Consider the following 17,963-nt stretch of genomic DNA (forward strand, 5'->3'; position numbering starts at 1 on the left):
TCACCATTCTGGCCTCTCCCGTTGTGGAGCACAGGCTCCAGACGCGCAGGCCCAGCAGCCATGGCTCATGGACCCAGCCGCTCTGCGGCACGTGGGATGTTCCCGGACCGGGGCACGAACCCACGTCCCCTGAATCGGCAGGCGGACTCCCAACCACTGCGCCACCAGGGAAGCCCGGTCTGTGACTTTGATGTAAAGGAAGCCCCCTGAGGTTGCTGGGAATGCAGCTCACTGACTGCAGTGTTGGGAGAAACTAAGTCTTTTCAATTTTGTAATTGGTCAAGGACGAGCAGGAACCTGGGACTGGAGCATTTGTAAACAGACAAGGGGAAAAAAGCAACTGGAGTGAGTTCTCGGGACCCCCTGCAGAAGTAAATTAAAGAAAAATGAAAAATGGTGTTTGGGACACACTCCAACCAGAGATGTACCTCCATGGCCCAAGGCCAGGATGCCTGAAGCTGGGGTCCCAGCTCCAGGCAGGGACTTCACCGTCACTGGATCGGGCCAGAGAGTGTCTCACCATTCACAGAAGCCATGACTGGCGAGTTTGTGGTTCTGGTGTCCCTGCCATGTGGACTCAGGTGTATTGTTACATCAGACAGGAGGTTCTGGAACACCACGGGCACAGTCCCCTGGAAACCAGGCACAGTCCCCTGGAAACCAGCCACAGCAAACACCGTTTTAAGTAAAAACACTCTAAGTTACAGACGGTTTAAGGATCTCAATTGTGAAGACCTTAAACATGTTTTCTACCCAATATGCTTATGTAACTTTGGGCACCTCAGTTGAACAGTTTTCAGAGAAAAAGCTTATCAGAATGATCATCTGACTTGATCCAGGCAGCTTCCCCACCTCCCGTCATTGTAGCATAATATCAAGATTTTTCTCCATTCTTTATCACAGAACACCTCTAAATCCTCAAGAAAACTGTTTGAAAAAACTTAATATGGCACATTGCATTTGGTATGTGCTCTATAAAAATTTACTTTGAAAACTTAACGAGGGCTTCCTTGGTGGCACAGCGGGTTCGAGCCCTGGTCCGGGAAGATCCCACATGCCACGGAGCAACTAAGCCCGTGCGCCACAACTACTGAGCCTGCGCTCTAGAGCCCGCGTGCTACAACTGCTGAGGCCCGCACGCCTAGAGACCGTGCTCTGCAACCCCCTACTCACAGCAACTGGAGAGGGCCCAAGTGCAGCAACGAAGACCCAATGCAGCCAAAAATAAATAAATAAAATAAAATAAATTTTTTAAAGTTAATGAATGTGTGAGTGAATGTATAAATCGAAAGGAGAGGCACAGAAATGCAGACCAGGCTAGCATCTGTCCTGCTATAATGAAAATTGTGCCAACCACTGAGAAAAGCTGGAATTCCAATAGTCATTCCACAAAAAATAAACCCAAAAAACCCCTGAGGCTTAGCACAAATATTTTTGGAACATGTAATAATTTAATGCTTTGTCAGAGATTTCCTTTTTCCATTTCTAGTAAATCTGACGCATACAGGCCTCCTCCTCCAGCCACCCCCAACCTCACTTCAGTGACACTTGGTGGCATGTCGGTTTTGCTGCAGCTACACTATCACCAGCCTGCCTAGCCTTGGCCTCCTCCCCCGGGGCTTGGATAAGTAAGCAAACGGCTCCACAGACACAGTGGCTCCCCAGCTTCTGGAAACCAGAGAATCAGGACAAATTATAAGAGAGCTAAGGAATGAAGCCTCTGATTTCTCTCAAATCAAGAGAGATTGGATCTGCCTTCTCCCCTTCTCGCTGGCTGTGACCAGCTCCATTTGATCACAGCTGTGATCAGAGGTGGGTAAACCCACATCCTGCACACCTGCAGGTTCTGCTTGCTGTTTACACGGAGCTACAAGTCTACAGGGATTCGCTGGGAACGGATCCTGGAGCAGAGGGAAGACAGGAAGACAAAGCGAAGCTGGTGCCCTTTGAGGAACTTGCCTTCCTGACAAGTGGAGGGACTCACGGACTAAGCTGTCACTGTCACGGTCACCGAAGGGCAGGCACACGCTAAATGCTCTTTAAACACCTTTTGATGGGATAATTTCACTTCCCTTGTAAAAGCTGTTCCTGATCTTAAGGAAAAAAGAGAGTAGGAGAAGCAGGTATTCTTTCCCAACAGGTAACATATTTCTTCGTATATGGAGCAAAGAGTCAGGATATTGTTTTTTTTTAACAAGGAAATCGATTTCAATATTATTAGTGTGCAAAAATATTTATGTAAAAGAGTCTATCCACAGAGACGTTAGAAAACTCCCTAGATGTACAATTTTTCCCTCTTCATTTGAATTTTCTGCCTTGTTTTAATTTCTTACAATAAGCATGTAACGGTTTGCAAAAACGATAAATTACCTCAGTAAGAGAATTAGTAAATCATTTAGTCTGTCAAAATGTGATGAAGCCTAAATATCTACCTTGATTATAAATGTGTCTAAGAGACAAAACATATGGCAACGTTACCCGTTTTATAACAACACATAAACCCACGTAACCAGGATATTATCTGAAATTTAAAATATTCTGAAGGGTTTTTTTTTAGATTATAAAACAGTTGATACCCAAACATTTTCTAGTCTATTGACACACGTACTTTTATTTTTATCTACAACGTTATATCAGAACTATATGATAAAAAAAATAACGTGTTTTTCAAACCTCACAGCCAGGATACCCCTGCTGCAAAACCTGCAGTTTGGCTACAAAATTCTTTTGCCCAAAACCCAAAAGCCACAGTGAATTTTCTCCACAGCTCTTTGCTGAGAACCTACCTCACCACGTTCATTTTGCCAGACACGCAGGAGCCGAGACGCCAGGGTTTGCAGCAAAGAGAGGATTTATTCACAAAGCAGCCGAGCGAGGAACCGGGAGAACAAATCTCAAATCCACCTCCCGGAAGGCGAGGGGCTGGGGTCTTTATGGCGTAACCAATCAAGCAGCAAGGCGGTCTGAAGCGTGGGGAGCGTGGGGAGAGGTGATTGGGAACAGGTGTGATAATCGTCATTCTGCGCAGGTGTCCCTAGGCTTCAGGCTCCGCACCTTCCAAAGGTCACCCCACGACGCTGGCGCGTCTTCACTGGCTGACCTCACACAGACGCATCTGACTCCAAGCTCCTGGAAACAGCTCGGGCAAACATCTTACTGTTCAGGCTCCATGCGGCTTGGAGGACGTGCGAATCCGAAAATGACCTTGATTAGTGCCGGCAGGTGAAGTGGATCAGACTCATCACCCATGTGCCGGGAACTGGGAGGAGGCGCCAAGATTCTGCGCCCCCAGGTGTTTAGTCTCCAGGGAGACGGGCCTGTGACCCGGGAGGTACCAGCTGGACGCGTCATCTCTGCTGGGGGGAGAGGCACACGCGGCTGGGGCCAGTGGTGGAGGGGCAGGAGGGCAGCCAGTCCTGCCCGGCCCGGAGCTGAGGGGCCAGGTAACTTTTTGGGGCCCAGGTAGGACGTCAGGAGCAGAACCAGAGAAGAGCCCGCATGATGGCCTCAGCCTCTGGTCCAGGAGTCCCTGGTCAACTCGGGAAGGGGGTTTGGTTTTCTCACAAGGACAGATGGGGCCGCCTGGTGAAGGGCAGGACGTGGGCAGGATGGGAAGAAGGAGGCTGGGGGGCCCGGGGGAGGAGGGGAGGCCAGGCCTGAGCAAGGGCAGGGTCTGGAGGTGGGCAGACGGGGTCGGAAGCCCAGAGAGATCGTCCCAGCCCACGGGTATGGGCATCCTGGACACAGCGGCCGCAGGGGGGACCCGCGGGGGATGCACTGGGGTGGCCCTAGGTGGGCGGTGACAGAACAGAGCAAGATGACCTGAAAGCCCAGCAGCCCCAAAGCCAAAGGCCACAGAAAAGGGAAAAGACAGAAGGTGAACCGTGCAGAGGAGCGAATGCTGCCACCAACACCCCTCCCTGGGCGGGCGGAGACACTGCGGGGAGAGGTGTTGTGGGCAGGAGGGGCCGAGGGGAGACAGGCCCCCTGCAGCTCCCACCCCAGCAGGCTCGCAGCCAAGTTCAGCTCCCAGCAGGGAGGCCTTGAGCTCCAGGCGGCCACCCATGGGTCCCCACAGCCTGCAGTGTGCTTCTTCAGAACCAAAAGGACTCGGCTGTTTCGAGTCTCTGACCTTGAGCCACTCTTTTAAAGGGCTCCACTGATAAGGTCAGGCCCACCCAGGATCACCTCCTGTTTGATTAACTTTAAATCAATTGATTATGGTTTTTAATTACATTACAGACTCAAGTCACCTTTGCCACATAACATCCAATGACAGGAGGGGCACCCCACGGTGTCCACGAGAGGGACTCGCTGGGCGTCATCATAGAGCTGCCTGTCATGCCTGGTCCTCAGCACTTTGTACCCCCAGTTTGAAGGGAAAAAAGAGAGTGAATACGGGGATGAATATCAAAGAAAAAAAAGACAGTAAATTACAGAAGTGTATTGGTCAGCGTTCTCCAGAGAAACAGATTACAGAAGTGTATTGGTCAGCGTTCTCCAGAGAAACAGATTACAGAAGTGTATTGGTCAGCGTTCTCCAGGGAAACAGCCAATTGCATAAACACAGAGAGAGAGATTTATTATCGGAACCGGCTCCTGCTCTCACGAAGGCTGAGAATTCTCACAGCTTGCCCTCTGCAGCCGAGACTCAGGAAAGCTGGTGATGTAGTTGTGGTTTGAGTCCAAAGGCCGGAGAACCAGGGGCACTGGTTTGGGCCCAGTCTGAGGGCAGGAGGAGACAGCGGTCCCGGATCAAGGGCCGGGCAGAGAGAGTGAATTCTGCCTTCCCCCGCCTTGTTAACTCCCATACCCTCGTGTGAAGCCACCAAAGTGGGAGCTGGCACGGGCCAGGGCACATAGCAGGTGGTGGTGGGTCTTGGATGGAAGAGAAGCCTGGGGTCGCCTGTCTGGTGAGGAGGAAATCGTCCGAGGCCTGAGGGCACCGGGGAGCCCAGTGGGCGCTGTGATTGTTTTCCCATTACCATCCTAGGATAACGCTGATTGTAGAAAGATGGAAGCAGGAGCAGGGAGCTGGGTAAACTAAATTTAATTTCTTTTAACGTGAGGACTCAAATCCAGATATATCTGTTGTAAAGATGTCCGCTTAAACTAGCGAATAAGAGCTAACATCTTAGTCTCCATACTTTATTCATGTGTGCTTTTTATATTTATCTACGGAGTAAACTTCTGTTTCAGGTGGCCGCATATGGAAAAGTAAGGAAAGTTTTCTGAAGCTTATTGACGAGCGCAGAGCCTTGTTCTCTAGACAGCGCTCTAACCCACTCTCATTTACTCATTCTGTTTATTTACTCACCCAAGTAGCTTCCAAGATGGCCCCTCATGATCCTTGCCTCTGGTATTTGTGCCACGTGGAGCTGAGCACAGCAGGAGGCCTTGGGAATGACGGTGGGTGGTCCTGAGGCAGGTGAATAAGAACAACGGGACCCGGCCTTACTCTCTGGAACCCCCACTCGAGGGCAAGCGGCCGCCATGTTTTGAGGCCACTCAAGCAGCCCGGGAGGCTCTGTCGGGGATGCACTCCCGCTGCGCAGTCCCCTTCTCCTCCTCTCATGGGTGTCAATCACCAGTAAACCCTCATGCCCTTCCATCCCAAACCATCACGGCACCTGCTTCTGGAGAGCCCGGCTCAGAGCAGGCTCCACGGTGAGGAGGGGGAGGGAGACACGTCCAGAGCTCACGTGGCTCCACCCCTCCCCACATCACACCCGCCCTTTGTTCCCCACTGCGGCCCTGCTGAGCTGCTGCCAGTCGGCCGCAGTCTGGCCCTCTCACTACCCGGCTGCCTACCATCCGGTTCCTTTATTAAAGCCCTGACTTTTTATCACTATAGCAGTTCCTCTCCCTCGTCAAGCCCTGATACACCGTCATTAGGCAAAGAAAAAGAAAGCTCTATAAAGGATAAGAAAAAACATGATTTTTGAAACCAGAAAGGTCCTGCCTTAAAAACGTGGGTTTGATTTTAATTTTCTTCCAAACATGTAGTTCAATGTTTATATGCTATTTTATGTAACCTTGTAGGATTTCACCAAGAAAGTTTCTGGATTTGAAACTGTGTTCCTGCATCTTAACTATTAAGCTACCTGTTCCCTTTTTAAATGAGGTTTGATTCTGAAGGAGTTAAATTCAAGGGCAGTTTCAGCGTGAGATGTCAGGCAGCTGGTGCTGGGAGGGCCTCTGGGTAGGGAGGGCGGGACTCTCCACCGAGAAGCACAGAAAACCCAGGGAGCAATGTTTCCTGCGCTCAGGGTATGAAAGCTTTGCCCAAGAACCCCGAGGGGATTGTGGTGGAACCTGCAGGTCCCTGGGGCCCTCCCTGCTCCCTGAGGTCTGGGGAAATGGCCTAGAACTGCACACCCTCCTCCCCCACTGTCGATTCCAGAGCCCGTGGGGTGCGAGCCACAGTGTCGGGTGCCCTAACCCACCTTCCCGGGGTGGTGGCCGCTGCATCCCTTCCATCTTCTGAATCCTGAACCTTGTGCAGTTTCTCTTGCAGCCAACCCTGAGCCCAACCTTAAAGGAAGAGAATTCTGGTAAGGTCGTCCTGGCTACACGAAGCAGACACTGTGCAAACCACCCAGACACCAAACCAGATGACTGTCCTTGGCGGGGCTCTCCAGACACTGGTTACCCTGGCAGCCGCTCCCTCCCCTTCTGCAGGCCGCCAGGCCAGGCATCTACCTGGGAAGCCAGGGTCGGCACCACCCAACCCCAGTGGGGTTTGGGTCCCACTCTGCACCTGTCCGCCTGCAGACAGTCACCCACCCTGGGGAAATAAAGTGTAGGCAGTGATGCCAGCAGAGTCTGTTACTTATTGTCGTCAGTGAATTATTCTAAATGAACAAATGTCCTGTTTACAAATGTTAACAGAAACAATTTAGGGACTCCTACTGCGGCATTAGCACCCAAAGATTGAAATGACGATCTGAAAAACAGAAATGAGTCAAAATTACACATTCCTGCAACTGGTTTATTTGAAGCTTATGTGTCAACCAAAGAACAAGCCATAACAACAGGAATATTGCTGAGTTTAGCTTAATAAGGAAAAGTTCTACTCAGCTCAATCTTTATGCACTAACTAATTTGGAACTACTTACCAGATACATTAAGCAAACGACAGGCAGGACAGTACGTGGCTTCCCACCATTTGTCTTAGACAAGGGGACAGAATATATGTGTTACCTCTACTTATATTTTACGTGTACTCTGTATGAACACGTACACACACTACGTACATTTGCTTATATAATCCTACACTACTTCTGGAAAGACACGACGGACACGGATGTCACTGGTGGCCTCTGGGGAGGGGACGTGGGTGGTTGTGGGGCAGGGACGAGAGGGAGACCTTTTGGCTTAGAACCGTGTGCAATGTTATCTACTGAGAAATAAAATGAAAGAGCAAATTCTAAGACAAGCAGCAATACACCACGGAGAGCATACACTAAATTCACCACTCTTCAGGGCATTTGGGGAGATACTCACGGGGTGCTGGGGGCTTATACTGTCACATAACTTTTAAAAGCTTATGAGTGCCTCTCGAGCTCAGTTTTCAAACCTCAAATACACATTTCAGAAGGAAGAGAACAAAGCACAGCCAGAGCTGGATGGTTTCTTTAAAGGAAGCCTGCGGGGCCCTCAGGGCTAACGGTCATCCAGGCTGAGCTTGGCAGCAAAGAGTGAGATGACGGGGTCATCCCCAGTTTCCAGGGCCAGGTCATACGCCGTCTGGTCTCTCGCGTTCTTCTTCTGAACGCTTGCGTTGCATCTGCGAAGGAAATGGGGGTGAGCGGACGGACTCAGGTCTCCGAACCTTCCCTGCCTTGGAGGCCAGTCTGGGAGCTCCTGGCCCCCGTCCCAAACTTCCCCCAAGAGGCCACCGTGACCAGCCCTCAAGGGCAGCTCTACCCTGAGACCTGAGGGGCGCTGTGATCTCACACATCCAGTGCCAATCCCGGCCGTGGGTTCCCATTGCATCAACGACCCACAACCAAATGGGTTTAAGGGGGCAACGTTTTCATCGTGCTTTTAAAAGACCTTAGTGCCCTGGGAGCCATGGGGGGATTGTGGCTCCATTACTGGGTCAGCTGTTCAGGAACCAGGACCCTCTGAAATCCTCACAGGCCAACAGGGGGATCACTGTGGCCATCAGTGTCCCTCGGAGGCCAAGGAACATACCCCAGTAAGGCAGCGATGCACTCCCTGCCAGGCCCAGCACAGCTGCTCCATGAAGAGCTGTAGTTTAGAGTCTGTTTGGATGGGAAAAAATCCCTGGCTAAATCCTTGGTTCTCATCCTTGAGAAACTGGAGACGGAGCAGGTGATCAAAGGGGCCTTGGTTTCACCCATGACCTATTTAACTAACCCAGGAAAATCTCTTGACTCTGCCCTCTCTGCTCCTTTCCTTGGAGGATTTGGAGGGTAAGCTTTCATATCAGATAGAAAGTGAAAATATGTACACATATTCATTTTTTAAAGTGAGAAACCCCATAAGAATATGGTTTGTAGTCAATTTAGCAAATGCTAATAAATACTACGTTAGTATATTTCCTCCAAGAGTTCATGGAACGCATTGGACACAGTCTCACCCTTGACTTGTCCCTTTGGGCACTGTCTGTATGACAATAACCTTTCAGGATTGTGGCTCCTATTCTTGTGTAAGGACAATGACCTTGGCTTCAGTGAGTTTGGCTTGTGTGATATGAAAATAAACACCAATCTTAGAACCCAGAGGGCAGGCCCGAGAGGTCAGACAGCATATTTTGCGGATCTGCCAGACTGTCTCTACCTTGCCTGGTCAGCTTTGGCCCAGTGAGTGAGCAGTGGATGCTGCAGTGGAGGATGGGGTGCTACCTGCATTCTAGAGTTCATGAAAGGCTCCTGCCCAGAGGTGGCAGGAGTGATGGAGGCAGGAGTCGTGGCTGAAGACAGAGATGAGATGAGCAACTGGAGGTCTGCATTCTCCTGGCCCTGATCTTTCCCTCGACACCCCCACCCTGTCCCCTGCACCTGCAGATGTACCTGCTGCCATACATTTATCCCAATAGAGAAACAGGATGGTAGCCTCTTTCCTGAAGGAGATAAACGGAGCCTCTGGCAACGTCCATGCCCAGAGGGAAGCCTTCCACTTGTCCTAGCCTGAGAGCAGCTTCATATACCCACAACCCACCCCACCCCCACCCCAGATGATAAGCTCCTGTCATACACATAGAATTCCCACTCACCTAGCCCATTCCACATTCTCAAACATGGATGGATGACAAAGGATCACACACATCTGAGAAAAATCTGCAGCATCAAAGAAAAATCAAATACAAATGTAAGAAATTAAAAATGACTGAAGACAATATCAGACAAAAACAGAAGGCTACGAAGAAGAAACAGTCAGAACAAAAAGGAGCTCTTAGAAAGTAAAAATATGACTGTTGAAAGAAAAAGTATTCACCAGAGGGTCAAGAAAATCTCTTAAAACAGAGAGAAAAAGGGAAATGAAAAATATGGGGGAAAAAATTAAAAAGACAGACAGAGGGGGTCAATTCGAGTGGCCCATCACCTAACTAATAGGAATTCTAGAAAGAGAGAATCGAAAAAAATGGAGGAGAGGAAATACCAAAGAGATAAAATTTCCCTGAGCTGAAGAAACACATGACTTTTCAGACTGAAAGGGCCAAGTGGATGAATGAACAACAGCACATCAAAAAAATACCCCTATGAAATTTCAGAACATCAGGAATACGTGCTTCCAGAAGGAACGAACAGGTCAGAAATGAATAAGAATTTGCTGTAGCATTTTCATGGGCTATGCTGGGTGCTAGAAATCATGAGAGCAAGGCTTGATTATTTTGAACACAGAAATTAATATCAAGGTATTAGTAGTCAAGAATGAAGAGAAAAGAAAGTCATTTTTGATGTTCAAGGACTCAAAGGTTTCTTTCTACATACCCTTTCTGAAGAAGTTACCTAAGGCCACACTCTAGCCTGACAAGGGTCAAAACCAAGAAAGAGGAAAATGTGAACAATAACTATAGGTGGATTCCAGTGAAAAGAAATCCCAGGATGACCACTGTGCAGCAGGGCCAGAGGGCTGCCAGGCAAAATCCGAGTAGGAAGTATACTCCCAAAGGAAAGTCTCTAAGAAAAAAAGCACTGAAAAAGGAAGAAACCAGGTAAGATTATGGATGCGGTACAGGCATGTTCTTTTTCAAACCAGAAGAAAACAAAGGCAATCAGAAAGTCCAGGAAAATCAAAGTCACACACAAAAACACACAAGTTGTTCATGGTTTATGAAAGGAAGTGAAATGTGACCTGATTTTGAATAATTTATGGTGTGTAAGGAGAATCTACTTGACGTTTCTGGTAAGAAAATATTACTTTGAGTGGCCTAAGTGTTGTTTTCTTGAACCTACAAACAAGAAAATGTAATCAGAGTATACCAATGAACAATATTTATGTAGCTATTATAATGCAATTGCCCTTCATGCTTTTCAACTATTGCAATCAACCTATGGATGAAGAATGGATGTCTTCATTATGTTAACACAAGTAAATATAGCTGTGACTAGTGTTGTAAAAAGTAAGCATATACTAATAGAAGTTGTGAGATGGAAGGGGAAGGAAAGGTAGAGGTTAAGGTAGAGAGCACTAATATACACTTATATGCACTTACATCCAGGTGAATCAAGAGACACCACTGACATCATTGAAAGATGATGATTGGAATACAGGAGTTTAGGCATATCATTTATATTTTAACAGTAATTAATAAAGAACAAAAACCGGAACAGAATGATCAAAACATGAAGGTCCGGTCAGCAAGCAAAGTCATCACCTATGACAGCAAGAATCAGCAGATACTGTCTAAGCATGCTAAATCACGAGTGATCGGTTTAAGTGCATTGTTTAGTGACAGAGATATAGGTGACTCTCGGAAGAACTTTAAGACATTTACATGTAGTTGTCCTTGGAGACAAGGACTGGGGGTGAAGAGTTGAGGGTGGCAGAGGACCGCCAGGCCCTTCCACAGGATTTGATTTTTCAATCATGTCTACGTCTTACTTCGATACAATTAAAAAGTGATTTGGTGCATATGAATAGTTTCAATAAACATACACAATTTAAGAAATCTTTCTGCCAGACTAGCCATAAATAAGGCAACGTCAGTACGACTAGGCCAGAAATGAATAATGAAATTGGTGACTAAACCTCCCCATACTGCTCTGTACCTAAATCAAGTCCCAGACTAATTCTGGGAGTCTCTGGTCCTGGGGGATGGGGGTGGGGGCCTTTCCTGACCACACCACACTCGATTCTCTTACCTGGCTTTATTTTCTTTGTAGCACTTATCATGCTCTGAAATTACTCATTCATTTGTTTACTTGTTTATTGCCTGTCTCCTCCACTAAACTGTAAGCTCCATGAGGGAAGGGAAGTGATGTCTTCATCACTGCTGTATCTCCATCACCTAGAATGCTGACCAGCACACAGTAGGTGCTCAGAAACCACTAGTAAAATGAATACATCAATGAAAAGAATGAATGGACAAACAAATTTAGGGAAGGAGTATTGCCTCCAAGATTGAAACCCATGTGAATTGCAGGAAAACATAACTAAGAACTCTGCATCCACCTGTGGGAGGGCAATCCTCTGCCTGATTCGGGCTCCAGAATCCGAACTGGCCAGGTAATGAGAAGGCTTTCCACTTTCCAAAGTAAACGAGAAACTTAGCACTTTCACCGGTTTTGTGTTGTAGCAGAACTCTAAGTGTCCAAACACCCTAACGGTCTTAGACCTTGTCTAAGTTTAGATCTTATCATTCATGTGATTTCAGCGAACTTATCTGGCCAAGGCTCCTGGTGCCAACCAAATCTGAGTGGTATGATTGGTTAGTTTCTCCTATTTCTCCAGAGGCAGTAAGTGAAAGCGGCAAGGCCACGTGCCTTATGACAGAATTTCCATGACTTTCCAAAGATCTGCCTTTGGTTTGATACAAACAGTTCCTGCAAGCAACTAAGATTTGGGGATCACCCTTCATATTGCTGTTGGTGGTGGTGACATTATTGTGATTAGTTTGATCAGATCAACATAACGGAGCGGTCAGGCACGGGGGACAGTCCCGTGTCCAGCAGCACTGTGGGGTCACTCCTTACCACGGACCATGCTGGGCTGATTCTTAACGTCTCAGTGTCTGTAAGAATGGTCTCTGGACCCTCGCTACTCAGACTGTGGCACCTGGACCATTGGCATCTCCTGAGAGCTTGCTAGAGATGCTGGATCTCAGGCCCGGCCCCACCCAGACCTACCAAATGTGCATTTTCACAAGATCCTTGGCTGATTTACATACACATTAAAGTATGAGAAGCATTTATCAAGTTCATCTTCTTAGAGTTTGGTGCAATAAAAAAATACACATGCCCTTTCCTTAATGTGAAAACTTGGACTTGGGAAGGCTTGGTGACATCTGTTAACAGAAATAGAACTTAGAACTTAAATCCAGTTGTGACACCTTTCACCCAGGGCTTCTGTTATTTAAGCCCCACGTGGCTCTTCTCCCAGAGCCAACTCACCCATCCCCATATCCTATGTCAATCATCGTGCAGTTGACACTTTCCACGCAAATCCTGATAATCCTCTTTTTTCATAATCGCAGCTTCACGACTGCCACCATTAAAGTCCAATCATCAGGCTCCAGGCACTACAAACAATTTCATTTCATCCTCCACTAACTCTATGACCCGAGTTCGAATATCCCCATTTTACAGATGAGAAGACCTAGCGAGAGGAATATGTTCATTTTCTCCACATTTTGCTCTCTCCTGCCTCCAAACTGTCCCCTGTCACCACAGAAGACTCTACTTTCCCCTCCTTTAGCACAATTCCCAGTGGTCACATTCAAAGTGTACATTTCTCACGAGGTCTTTTTCAGATGACCTCTCCTGGGCTCTAAGTCACTTGAATTATTTGTTCAGCTACTCAGCACATGTGTGAGTGCCAGCCTGGTGCCCCCAGATGTGCCAGGGCCACCTGGTCACCTGGGACACAGTGCTTGTTCCCCTCTCGGGGAGCTCAGAGGACCTGGCTGTAAATTCAGGGTGGAGGGGTACACAGTGTGCTACGGGGGTCTGACCACGGAGGTCTCAGTCACACCAGACACCAATCTCCTCCTCAGCTTTCATCTTTCCTGCCTCCCCAGTGGCATAAATAAGGCTTCACTGTCACTTCACCCCCTCAAGTTCCTGGGGCTTCATCACGCATTTACCATTTGAACTCAGATATATTCACAGGGTTGCGGCATCTCCTAGGTGGACTCAAGACCTTCTGTCTTCACAACTCCCCCCAGGCTGAGAGCAGAGTGCAGTGTTCTATTTACTCAATAATGGGGCTGGGGGCGGGGATCTCTGATGGCTAGATTTTCTGGGTTGGTGGTTTCCTGCGTAACCACAGTTTGGTTTTGGAAGATGATGAATCATGACTCTGCCAACTCTTAGCTGTGTACCTAGCTCCACAAACAAGTTAACTGCAACACGGCGAGGGCACGAGACGGAGCGCGTCCTGCCATCAGAACTCCATGCTGCGAGTCTCCTCCTCCGAGGAGCTTGTCGTTGTCACGGCAGACCTTCCAGAACGCGGTTGGCACAGCAAGTACTGTGGTGCTCCGTGAATTTGTATCATAAAGACACTTTTCTACTAATGCACAAGCAACTCCAACTGTTTACTCCAATCTAAGTATCACGGTGAGTTAAGGTACACTCTCTCTGTAAATCCTGAATTACCTAATAGAATAAATCTCCACAGGTGAACCTCTAAGTAAACTGATGGTTGCATTTTCCTCACTTGCCTGCTAGGGTAGAGCTCAGGGGCTCGATATTTGAAACTGCCAGTGAAGAAGGGCATCTACTGTCCAAAAGCAAACAGCATCTCTCTGTGTCCCTCTCCTTGCAAGACTTTTTGAATCCATGTTTCTGAAGTCTGCTGGTAAGAGGTGTCAGCTTTGGTGGAAGATGTGTATTTCTCCTCAGCCATCCCCTTTCTGCTGAGTATGAGTTTATTCTGGTAAGAAAGACAGAAACGTGGGAACCAGAAACCCTAGGGAGGGGCTTTCTGCTACCGGCCAAGCTGCTGGACAGAAGTTACCTGTATGGAGACCACCTGGGCTGCCTCTCGCCATTAGCTAAACAGGCTCAGGGTGAGAAGAGAATGTTAATCCTTGTTTGCAAAGCACAAGTCACGGAGCCTCTTTTACAGGAAAGTCAGATCGCCAGATGGCTTGTGCCTGAAGAGCTGTAGATAGTGGAGCCTTGAGGTCATGTTCCTGGGTCTACAGAGGTCCAGCTGTGGGGCAGAGGCCGGGTGGACCCAGGCCCAAACACTGTGAACTAACAAATATAAACCACACTCAGCAGAATTGGCTCTCAGTGGAAAAACCTGCTTTCTGAACCCGCCCCTCCCTGACCCCACGTGAGCTATATTCTGCTAACAGTAACCATGACAATGCAGGGGGAGTGACAAAGGGCTATTACACACCATCCAGCTAGACCATATAACCACGGCGTTAGACTTAGTAGAAATGCAAGGAGATCACATGTGGATAGATGTCAGTTTACAGAATGGTAATGAAGCAACAATGGGAACTGAGGAACACCAAAAAGAGACAGGTTGCCTGTTCCACGTCCAGAGTTAGGTTCATCCTGTTAGCCGGACTCTTCATAAAGCCAGGACTCATCACACTCAAGCAACAATTCAAAATGTGCTCAAGCGATTTTTGTATCAACCACAAACATTATATGTAAATGCTATAAAAAATCCTTATCTGAATTATCCAAACATAAAGTATACCTTCACACAAAACAAGGTGTCATTATTTCTATTAATAATGATAAAAGCGTGGGAATGTAAATGACGAAGCTGACAAGGTATGACGCCTGTGAACCCCAAGAGAACTTGAGAAAGTAAATTCCAGCCATCGAGTGTGTACACCCACAGGCCAAACACTCTGCTATAAAATTAAACTGATAGGGCTTCCCTGGTGGCGCAGTGGTTGAGAGTCCGCCTGCCGATGCAGGGGACACGGGTTCGTGCCCCGGTCCGGGAGGATCCCACATGCCGCGGAGCGGCTGGGTCCGTGAGCCATGGCCGCTGGGCCTGCGCGTCCGGAGCCTGTGCTCCGCAACGGGAGGGGCCGCAGCAGTGAGAGGCCCGCGTACCGAAAAAAAAAAAAAAAAAAATTAAACTGATAAAAAGGGGGTCGTGTCTACTGACACAGGAGTCCTGCTGGGCAGAAACTTTAAAAACTGCACATAGAAAAATTAAGAGAGAGATATTTTGAATAAAAACGCTAGAGGAAATTTTGAAACAGAGGAGAACAGAAGCAAAGCTATTTAATTTTTGTCCGCTGTGCTCCTTGCCATCCTCGGCAGCACGATTCACAGACCGGGGCCCCCAGCTGCCTCAGTAACAGTGCGGGCGGCAGTGGTTGACCTGCGATTCCCCCAGATGACTTCCAGTTCAACAGCATGGTCAGCGGGATGTAAGCAGTTAACAGCGAGGACCTGGACTCAAAACACTGTCCACCCCAGGTCCCCAGAGTAATTTGCAAGAGAACAGTGGACTCACAAGGCCGGGTGGGGTCAAGGGTGGGAAAGGAACAAAACCATCCCACGTGGCTGGGGATTTCGTCATCCCGCTTCCCAGCTGTGGAAACAGGAGACGATGTGGTGAACCCACATGCACCGCCTCGCCCCTGGGCTGTTCGCATCCACAGACGACCGGATAAGGTTTTCTTTCTGCAGTAACTTCATGGGTACATTTCCATCGTGATGGAAATCAACACTGCTTAACACCCAACGGCTAAGGATTTGCAGGCCCACAAATATGAGTTAACAAAATGGATCATCATTTATCAAAGCTACTAAAAGTTAGACAATCCAGTAGTCCATTTAAAAACCTTTGTTTTACCCAGATTTGGAAAACAGAAGCAGTTAAGTCTCTCATTTAGGCCAGAACGGGTTGAAATGGTTCCTAAGTGGTTCAAGTTGAACACGGCCTGCAAACTGACTGCTCGGAGGAGCCCCACCAAGTACCAGCTGGCTGCGACCTCACCACAACTCGCCCTTCCGCGAGTTTCACTTACGGGCCCCACTGCTGGTCCACGTCCGCTCCCCTCTGCACGAGAACTGGGATCGCTTCATGGTGCTTGTTGGTGACCGCCGGGCTCAGAACGGGCTGGTCTTTGCTGTCACCGCAGTTGGGATCTGCTCCCTGCCGCGTGTAGAAAAGGACAAACTTGCACAAGGCCTAAGCTCAACGTCACCCGCTCGCCATCCTAGTAAGTATAACAAACCCTTGATGGAACTAAACAGCTTTAACTCAAAAGAAGCAGGAACCCCAAGACCCAACCTACAAAGACAGAGCTGCCAAGTCATGTGCGCGATAAAACTTGTGTTTCTGCTTCCCCAGCGGGAGGCCAGCCACCTGGATGGACAACCTTGCTTCTTTAGGAAACATCGTGGCCACACAGGGTCACAGACCAGGGATTCTGTCCACCTTCCTGCACTTTATTTGGGCTCCTGTGCACTTTTCTGCCTATTTTCTTTGCTATAAAAATTAGCAACAGGTAACAATCAAGGTCAAGTTTTTGAGTAGCCGTTTAGCCCACTTCCAGCCGGTTTTAAGTTAAGCGACACTGTGATTATCACAATAGCGGACGAAGCTTCCGTCTGAAAGAGGCGGGGTGGCAGGCCTGGCTGAGAGCCTCAGGGAGGCGCGCTCCTGGGCTGTACTACTTCACATAGCTGTTCCATCACAGACACTCTTCCTTCCCCTGCTGGTCCGACTGCCTTCAGCAGAAGCCTGTTTTCAGGCTGCAGGATCACAGAAGGTGGTCGTTTGCACGGCCGCAAAATCTTTTTACCGTCACGCCCCACTTGTCCAGGCTCAACCCTCAGGGCAAATGTTTCCTCTCCTGGGTAAGTTCTGAGTCCCAGGGACAGGTGAGTGTGAGCACAAGTGTGTATGTGTGTGTGGTCTTCAACGGCCAGCAGCACAGATAAACACATCTAATGTAAATCTAGCCAGTCTCTGAGGTCTTGCCTGGGGGAAGGACACCACACTGACATTTTTTCATGTTATTAAGGGCAAGGATGCAATGAGAAACCTCGTAAAACCTCAGAAACCACACACTAGTTTTATTGTGAATATTTCGAGGAAAAGCAATCCTAAAGTTTACGCTGCATGCTTTATAAGGTGTTCGAAATCAGCCCGAGTGTGACCACCTGCCTGCGGAGAACCCTCCCCCGCCCCCGACCAGGCTGGGTGCCCGTGTGCCTGCCGGGAGGCCCCGGGGCCCCGCGTGACTGAAGTGGTGGGGCTGGAGGGGGGAACTGACCCTGTGTCCACCTCCAGCTCGCTGCCACAGCCAAAGACGGCCGACCGGAGGGCAAGGTGGTGGGTGAGCAAGGGCACCCACTGTCTCTCCAAAGCTCCCGTTAAAACTATTCATGGTCCATAATTGTGAAAAACAAAACTCTTAACAGCTGAGGGAAACCGGGAAAGGGTACCATGCATGGATCAGAAATGGTGAAGAATCCCAAAGATTGAAAGCAGATGGAATCAGACTGACAGGGAAATCAAAGCCAAGAGGAAAACCAGCTGCAGACCCCAGACATGTGAGTGTGTTCTCTCCAGGGAGCCCAGCAGGAGGGCGGGCGCTGGGTGTGGCTGAATCCACAGCGTGTTATTAAAGGGCTTTACCATGAATCACGGGGATGGCTGGCATCCTCTCCGCTCTCCCTGCTTAAACCCTGATACTATTTTCCATACAGTTCACAATTGGCCTAACAGAGGCTTCTCCTGGGAGCACTGGGCCTGGGAAGGGCGAAGGGCAGAGCCCAGACGTGTCACGGGTTTGGAGAGCCAGGAAGGAGTGGAAACCACCACGGCACTCCCAC

At 48.7% G+C, this 17,963-nt stretch overlaps 1 protein-coding gene across 1 annotated transcript in view; it reads right to left on the reverse strand.

Annotated features, from left to right (window-relative positions):
• Positions 1-7,665: 7,665 nt before the first annotated feature.
• The window catches only part of DZANK1 (double zinc ribbon and ankyrin repeat domains 1), a 72,575-nt gene continuing 62,277 nt past the window's right edge, over positions 7,666-17,963 (reverse strand). The window contains 5 exon segments of the mRNA XM_065892188.1: positions 7,666-7,789; positions 8,200-8,230; positions 8,233-8,270; positions 16,148-16,275; positions 16,797-16,877. Coding sequence (XP_065748260.1) covers positions 7,666-7,789; positions 8,200-8,230; positions 8,233-8,270; positions 16,148-16,275; positions 16,797-16,877 — 402 coding nt within the window.

This window comes from Phocoena phocoena, chromosome 15 (genome assembly GCF_963924675.1).
Source record: "Phocoena phocoena chromosome 15, mPhoPho1.1, whole genome shotgun sequence".
Lineage (NCBI taxonomy): Eukaryota > Metazoa > Chordata > Mammalia > Artiodactyla > Phocoenidae > Phocoena > Phocoena phocoena.